Below are 8,326 nucleotides of genomic sequence, written 5' to 3'. Positions count from 1 at the left end.
AAACTCATAAAAAGATTGATTCAATAGTTTGAACTTTGTGCCCTCCTGCAATTACATCGTACATGTATAACATGAAAGTGATATGGTGCACTCATTTGCATCTACAGGCCGAAGGTACCGTACACGACTGAAGAGGAACCTGCTCATGGACCGACAATGGTGCTGTTGACGGTCTTCTCCTTTCTGGACGCAATCCTCATGCACTTGGCTGGCCTTTCCTCCTCATTTTTAATGACATCTTCCTGTTTGACATATGTAAAGTAGTTCCTGGTTTGCTGCTGTGCCATGGCTCAAGTGCACCAATGATCTGATGATGACATCATCGCCTCCTCAGATTGACCCCCTCGCAGTCTGGCCTTTTTCAGCTGGACTGTAGTTTTTATTCCTCTATGCTGGAAGTTTGCCGAGTATCACCGCTGCTTAATTCCATCCTAGCAAGTCAGTCTCCATCTCATGTACCCTAAAAATATAGGCTTTGGTAAGCATCGACGAAACTTCCCCTCAATCACTGGTGGTCTGCTTTCCTTTGATGGCACTGTACTCACAGAAAATTTAGTACGACAGTTGGACAGGCAAGATTGCACAAGTACGTATCTGGACGAATACAGGGAAAAGTGAATAAACCTCACAGCGACACAGGATTTCCATGAACAAACACTTTGGTTTTTATTGAAGTATCCAGCGCAGGTACATGTACACATTATACATCACTGAGTGCAGAGCAAAATGTTCTTGTACCTCATGTGTTGTATCTCACTACACATCCACGTTGGATACAGAAAGCTCTTTCCATGTATTTTAGGGGGGTTCGATGCTTGTAAAAAGCAGTCTCGTTCCAATCACTTTTTAATGTTGTTACTCTGTTACGTGTCAGTTTGTTCACAATCCAGTTCCTTTGTGTTCAATAAAGGCTTGATTAAATTTCACTGTATAAGTTACTTGTGGTTTCATCGCTGAGTGACTAACACTTTTTATTCCAATAGGGATAAAAGGTAGATCGTGTATGTACATGTATGTCATTTTGCATCTACACTTCACAATGTTAGACTCTGAGCTAAACACTCTAAACCAATCAAATGAAGTGATTATACATGTGACTCATTAATTCATGCACTGAATCCCAAAAGCTGATTTACATGCAAACAAAAGCAAATGGCATGATTTGAACAAAAATTCATGCCGAACGGGAATGTAAGACCCATAGTCTTTACCATCACCGTATGTAATGAAGGGGTCACAGGAGGGCATTAATTTGCCGTTACACATGTGTGAACAGTGGTTTAAAAAATCAGATGAAAAAAATGGGGAATAAATAATTCTCCTGCCATTTTCTAAAAAAAAGATTTCCATGTAAATTAGTTACTAAAAAAAATCATTTGCTCTAAAGAGCAATTTAAATTGGTGATTTTTATGGCCAAGCCCCGCAAGCTGGTACATATACAAATATGGCTTGTACTTGCCATTAACTTGGTGTACACTGACGACAGTTTTCCAACACTTCTTGTCCTTTTATGGTCATTCCCCAGCCATTCAGATAAGCAAATTACGAGAGAAAGCCTAAAGAAAACTGGACTTCTGCGCTACGGCAATTTACCCCATTACTTATGGAAAGACCCAGGTGCACAAGCAAACAGCAATCTCAGCTTTGGCCAACACTTGGGGCTATGTTTAATACTTCAAATATTATGACTGGCAAAAAATGACATGGACCTTGTACACAAAGTGCCAACAATTAAGACCACTGTGCCAAAATGCCTGATCACTTTCACACAGTTAAGTTCTGCGGATACATACCCTCTCACAAAAACGTAAAACAGCTTGAGAAATTGTTTTCACGGCCCTCCATCTTGATTTCCAAAAGCAAAAGTACCAGGTCCATGTGACATTAAAATGTATCCAACACTGTTTCAAAGTTGGACAAACTTTTCTACTAACCTGTCAGATCAAAGGTCTGGGGCTCTGAAGACGAGAGGCCATAGTGTGCTGGATCAAGCTCAGGTGTTGGCCTGGGGTGAAGGAAAATACAAAAGTATGTAACCAAACAGTTGAATATGCATTTCATTGACTTTCGCACTTCCAACTATTCAGTTTTAAAAACAAATATTTTGAATATGTTATACACATCTGGCCAGTCCGTGTGTTTTATGACATACCTCAACACTCTTTCAGACTTTTAACTGTTTTAATTCAACTTGCAATAGCACTTCCAAAACTGCCAAAAAATGGAAGGTTCATTTTAGTGTCCCTCTCTGCAGTCTAATTTTGAGTTGCTGTATACAACTAGGAAACGAAATCTTCCTGTGTTTCAATTGTACCAATTCAACATTTCACTCAACACCAATTCAAAATTTGCAAAAATGGAAGGCTCATGTTAGTTTTCATAGATGCCGTCTAATTTGAGTGATTGTATGCAACTAGGAAAAGACACCTTCTAGACTTTTAACTCATGAGGATGCAACAACTAGTCAAAAATTTTCAAGACTAGTACATGTATCTGATTAGGCACAGTCTCTGGAACTGATGCGCACGCAATGTCTAGGTGTGTGTCGAGTCACGCTGAGGCCAAATTCATGTACTAGCCCATATTAGTGAACCACACGTGACAGTATTTCAGCCAACCAGGATAAAGAACCAGGAAGGTCTGTTATAAACTGTAATAATCATTCAAATTTCCGAGTATTCAAGTATTCAACACAGCTGTAGTGCTGGACTAACGGGGGCTGTGGCACCATGGTGACTGAGAAGATGTATTTACGCCTCTGGAGAAGTCCCAGTCGCTGTATCAACACTCTTGAGGATTAATTTGTGTAAATTCTGTGCCTACACGCAACTGTTCTGCAAAGTACATTCACAGGACATTGCATAGATACAAGTCAAATTCACAACTCCTGTAACTGATCTGAAGCTTTATACTGTATGTACGGTTTTTAGGACTGTTCGCTCTTGTTCAATCTAAACTGACATCAACGCTGCCTGTATTTCAAGGGCATGGTAGTGAGTGCTGAACTATCTATCAATAATTTGATGTGAAAAAAGGGTGATTGTGAACTCACTTGGGCCTCTGCATGTCTAACGCATCCACTTTGGCCTTCTTGTGGCCATAGTAGCGGTAAGCCTCCACCAACTGGACCAGAGCAGCACTGTGGACACGATTTCTCTGGACATCTGGGCAGACTAGGTAGGAAACAGAGGGTGTGGAAAAGAAAAATAGGCTTCGCTCTAGCTTGTAACAAACTATGATTTGAATTTAAATATCCCATTCAGTAGTCTGGCGATGCACACATATGACCTATGGTACTGGTAGTAACCTGGTAAAGGTACCAGGATGTATAGAAATACATACAGTTTATAGTGCAGGGTGTGTTTGACACAATCCACCTCGAGCAGAAGCACCCCCTCATCGGTTAAAAAGAGCCATATTGGTCGGGAGTGTTCATTTTGTTGGTAACGACGCATCCGTAATGCGTGTATGTGACAGTTGTTCGTGAACCAGCGAAGTTCAGTTCTGACTTAAGGAGCCTCTGTTGCTAAGAAAATTGCGCCCTCTCTTGGTTCAGCTGGAGGCTCATACCCTTCTGTAGGCTTGTAGTGGCTACTGTTATGTAGGCAGTACATTTAGCTGTTGCCGGAAAATCCAACAAACGATATTTTGCCGGGCACATGTGCAGTGACTTTTTTTTTTCACACTTAAAAATGTTTTACCAGTACCACGAGAAATCTTAGTCTGGTTCTGGGCCAATATAGCAATTGTGACTTCACATTCATGAGGTGGGAGATGAATCAGACTAAATTACAATTGTAGACTTTTCCGCCAGAGGAAATATCCTCCCGAGCCATGAATGAGAAAAAAAAATATTAACAAAGAAAGAAATTTTTCATTTTGGGGGACGAAAAAGAAAGGAAGACAGCTGGGAATGGAACCCAGCTGGGAGTATATCTTGTAATCTTAAGATGTACGTGCTGTCCGACCCAACATGTCCCTGGAATGAGTTGGGAATTCAATCATTTTCATAGGTGTACACACACGCACAGATAAATGCATTAAAGAGGGTGCTTTCTTCTTTTAGCGAGTTACGTGTAAGTACCATTTATTTAAATTTGCTGGCAACAGCTACAATATAATCAGTCAGTTTCTTTCTTTTATAATAATTATAATAATTTATTCATTTATAAAGCGCATATTTCATATAGATTGGGCCGGGAATCGAACCCAGGACCACAGAGGTGGAAGGGGAGGAAAGAACTACCAAGCCACCTTGACTTGCCAACCTGACTCCCCAATACATTTCTCTTTTTAAACAGGTTTTAGAGCCTATTTTCAGGCTACAGGGAGCTCTATATCAATATGACATCCAACCTCCCCATACATATATACATCCCTATTATACCTGAGGTTTCTGCAGTGCAGTTTTGCATCCAGGCCGACGGTCTGTAGCCGTACACTCCATGATCTTCATGGTAGCGGGCAATGACCACACATCTCGCTGGCCAGCAGTGACGAGCACCAGCAGGCAAGCAACCAATGATGCGAGTCAGCATGCTTCACGCTGAATGTGAGAATCCACAGAAAAAAAATTGGAATGCTGTAAATTGAAGTGGAACTTGGGAACATTAATCCTAATTCTCAAGGCTACTTTTGGCTAGAAACCCTGTATAAAACCACTTTTTTGATGTACATGTAATTTTGTTCAGAAGTATTTTTTAAGAATGCAGTTAACTTTTGAAAGAAGTTAAATGAATGAACCTTATTGGCACAGAAAATGCAATTCCGACTTTTAATGACCGTCTGATTGCATGTGATCTTCTTATTAAACAGCAACCACATGTACATGTACATGTACTCTACACGTACTTGGTCTTGTCGGTGTTGATGTTCTCCACAATTTTTATTTTGCTGCACTACCATTTTCTGCTTAATTCAATGGCATTGAGGACATTTCATTTAAAGTAAAATAATCCTTTCAGTTCCTTTGTAAATTTCATTGTTTTGTTCACTTTTACTCATAATCCTTTCACTTTCATTGTACTTTTCATTTTATTTTTGTTTATTATTCATGTATGTAAATTACATGTACAGGTATGTGTGCCTCCAGATAATCTATTTGTAGCAGGTATTCGGCATGACCAACAAATTCATCACTTGCTGAAAAGAATTCCAGGGTATAGTTATCAATGAAAAATGAAATGAAAAATATACTGGTAAGTACAACGTACATGTACAGGTAGTGCTCACTAATACGCAACCATTTGGCATAGTGTTCAACAAGAAAAATGCTGATATTGCTGCACACAAGAACCTGCCATGGTAGGATTTGGTACAGATGATTAATCCCAAATGGTGTCACAATGCACAGGGTACAAGTGTGGCATCAAGGTGATCAGTTTTAGCCCTTAAGAAAACTTGAAAACCAGATGAATCTAACAGCTACCGGACGCATGTACATGTACACATGACTGTGTATGTTTGATCATGCGTCTAGACAACGTAGTCCAGACAGTCCAGTCCAGAGCCTGGCGTTCAGAAATTTTCAAGATTGCTTTTTTGGCTAAGAAGATGTACATACACATGTACATGTAGGACGATGTTTGTTTCATGTACAACATGTACAATGTACCACAACAAACATACGCTTACCCCTAGAACGGGGGGGTTCAACGTCTGCTGTGCTCCCATACAGGAGCGCAGCGGATGACCAACCACACAATTCTGGCGTTACAGTACATGCACACTGTACGCTAAGGTGGCGCAGCTTACTTTGATTTGTTGCCTCTAATGCACCTTGAAATTTCACAGCAGGCTGAAGTGAAATTTCATTCGGTTCTTACATTTCCCAAAAGCTTGAGTTAACCAGTACATCCTGTTACCCACCCAGGATTAGCAGCTAACCCCAATCGGCATATGTCCTTGTGGTGCGCCCCCTGGGATTCCTAACCTCCAGCAATGCCTGAAGCTGGTGACAGGGCTGGTAACTACTACAATTTGTTCCAGTTTTTAAAATTTTGGCCTGATTTTCCAACTTGCCTTTCAAAGTGCACAAACTGCAACCAAAAAAGGAAAACAAGGTATTTTTAGAAAAAAATTCCACAGAAGCTACCTACAGTGCACGTGTACAGGTACGTAACACCCCGAGCACAAACCCTTGCTAAGTTTAGTTCATTTTTCCTACTGGTACATGTACATTTATACTTTTCAGCACCATCGTGGATTGTACAAGTGTTGAGAATCAGACAAAGTGAAGAGGGGATCATTAAAAAGCAATATTTATAAAGTTGCTATGTATTGAGCCCCTTTTCATGTTTCTAAATGAATATCTCAATATTTTGATTTTTAAATTTGATGGTAATAATTCCATACAGAAATTACTAATTTTGGGAAGAGTTACCCATATAATACAGACAACCCTTCAGGCCTTGTGCACAAACTTCTGAGACTTGTCTGAAAACTTAAGTGTTAACTTTTTAGAGCATGTTATTACTTTCTGTCAACTGTGATAACATTTAAAGGGAAAATTAGTGTTGGTTGTCCGTGTATGGAACGCTTTCCCTTATTTTCCCCTTGCAGTGTTTTTTACCATCAGAAAATGATGACAATGTCCTGAAAAAAAGTCAAATTTAGCAGGAGGAAATACTGAAGGCAAGCATTTACTTGATACTTAGACATGTTAGAAAACACCATTTTTTCAGACCAGTTCTCATGGGGTTTGTGCAGGATATGCCAAGTGATGATTTGCTAATGAAGGATTTTCAGAAAATTTGTTCGAAGTGTGCCACACATGTTATTATGGGAAAATTTCCGGAAAAAATGTTGCATCCTGACTCATCATATATCATCTCAATAAAAAATCAGTCAATACAGAAATGCTGGAAAGACACGAATTCTGGACTGAGAAACATTTACCGATGTTGTTGGGAAATACTTCGAAAATTTTCTTCACTCCCCATAGACTTTGTACACAACTGCAGAAGTGAAGTCAGGATGCAACATTTTTTCAAAATTTCCTTGCTCAATGGGAAGACTGATTTGCAGTTTATAGGACGTCAGTCTTCATTCATGTAGTCTTTGTAAGCCTAGGCTACAGCTACATGGCAAGGCCAAAAGTATAGCCTGTGTTATGTGTACATTGCCTTCATGAACTTCATAATGCAACTTCATTCTGTTACAATACAAATAAATGTACTAAATAACAATACCAGTAAATGTACTACATGTACATGTACTTGGCACCTAGTACTACCAGTGCGTTTAAGGTCAGGTAGTCCACAGTGGGCTAGAACTCAGTTGCATGTGCCCAATTTCCGGACGCAACCGCTCATATTCCACTTTCGGACTAATTTTCATGACACTGCAATCGTTCCCAAAGGTTCAACAGCATGTACATGTTTTATAAAGTAACAGTGTTCAACTGAAAAGTTCGAAGTTTTTTACACAAATAGGTTTGGCAACACTGCGTGAGCATGATGAGAAAAGTCCAACTTCGAAGTAGGCCTAGGCCTACATGTACTGTACATGTACAGTACATGTACATTCCGACCCTCGCGCTCAATGTCAACGGGTACACGCCTTAAACAGAACTTACGCTGAAAACGTTTATTGCAGACTAACAGTTACTTCTGAGGATGCCAATTAGAGCAACATAGGAGTCTTACTTCACGTGAAATGCATGAAATGGTTTCAATGGTCTCGTCTATTCGTCCGTAGTCCGAGTTTTTCCTTTCTCCTTACACTCGGCACGTCTACATTGCTTGTATGATACGAGGTGTTTTGAATGAACCTCGTGCGTACCGTGTGGGTCACTTTTCATAAATTTGGTCGTGGCTTTAACGAGATTGCCGTTGTGACTCGACTGCAGCCCCTTCCCTTAGCGCCGTGTGTAGTTTCAAGCCGTACCCAAGAAATTCGGACACCGCCTACGGCTCTTTCATTGATCTCAGCCTTTGATGCAGAGCATTAATATTGACTGCTTCGAGGGCCTATAGTAAAACTGGCCATCCGAGGTGATCCATGGAGCATTCTCTTTTCCCGAGGCAAAGCTGAAGGAAAATAAAGAGCTCCATGGATCACTGAGGGAGGATAGGTTTATTGTACCGTGACATAAAGCAGTCAATATTTGTTTCATAATACCTCCCCACAGATTCTGCAAAATTTAAGCTAAAAATCAATAATGAAACACTAAACTGGAATATACATTCATCAAATTCATTTCAAGAATTCCAAGGGAACATGACAACGACGCTTGAAAAAATTCATTGACCAATGTTGTTCACTATGAGCCGAAATACACACCTATGCTTTCGTTGCTACGGATATAGTTCTTTGGTTGCTACA

The 8,326-nt window shown here is 40.1% G+C and overlaps 1 protein-coding gene across 4 annotated transcripts; it reads right to left on the bottom strand.

The window, feature by feature from the left end:
* Positions 1–33: 33 nt before the first annotated feature.
* On the bottom strand, positions 34–7,828 carry LOC147800373 (putative 2-oxoadipate dehydrogenase complex component E1 homolog). Of its 4 annotated transcripts, none has more exons than XM_087147015.1 (5): positions 7,648–7,828; positions 4,389–4,547; positions 3,054–3,174; positions 1,936–2,006; positions 34–460 (listed from the first exon to the last, which is right to left on the bottom strand). In XM_087147015.1, the coding sequence occupies exons 2-5, from the start codon at positions 4,537–4,539 to the stop codon at positions 432–434; spliced, it is 372 nt and encodes a 123-aa protein (XP_087003141.1). In that variant the 5' UTR covers positions 4,540–4,547; positions 7,648–7,828; the 3' UTR covers positions 34–431. The 4 variants fall into 4 exon arrangements, with proteins under 4 accessions (XP_087003141.1, XP_087003137.1, XP_087003145.1 ...); XM_087147011.1 differs by having other exon boundaries at positions 7,578–7,826; XM_087147019.1 differs by lacking the exon at positions 7,648–7,828 and adding an exon at positions 7,427–7,541.
* Positions 7,829–8,326: the final 498 nt, after the last annotated feature.

Source organism: Acanthaster planci, linkage group LG01, assembly GCF_054643075.1.
Source record: "Acanthaster planci isolate LZ-2023a linkage group LG01, COTS_SCS, whole genome shotgun sequence".
In the NCBI taxonomy this organism is placed as follows: domain Eukaryota; kingdom Metazoa; phylum Echinodermata; class Asteroidea; order Valvatida; family Acanthasteridae; genus Acanthaster; species Acanthaster planci.
Note: the sequence above shows the minus strand (reverse complement) of the source record. Positions and strands in the feature narration are given on the sequence as shown.

Bases quoted from the DNA above. Each gene is read 5' to 3' on its own strand.
- LOC147800373 (XM_087147015.1), bottom strand. From the start codon at position 4,539: ATGCTGACTCGCATCATTGGTTGCTTGCCTGCTGGTGCTCGTCACTGC. The intron at 3,175-4,388 runs GTATAATAGGGA...TTTCCTACCTAG, and splicing joins CTGCACTGCAGAAACCTCAG to TCTGCCCAGATGTCCAGAGA. The intron at 461-1,935 runs GTTAGTAGAAAA...CTATATTTTTAG, and splicing joins CCAGACCTTTGATCTGACAG to GGTACATGAGATGGAGACTG.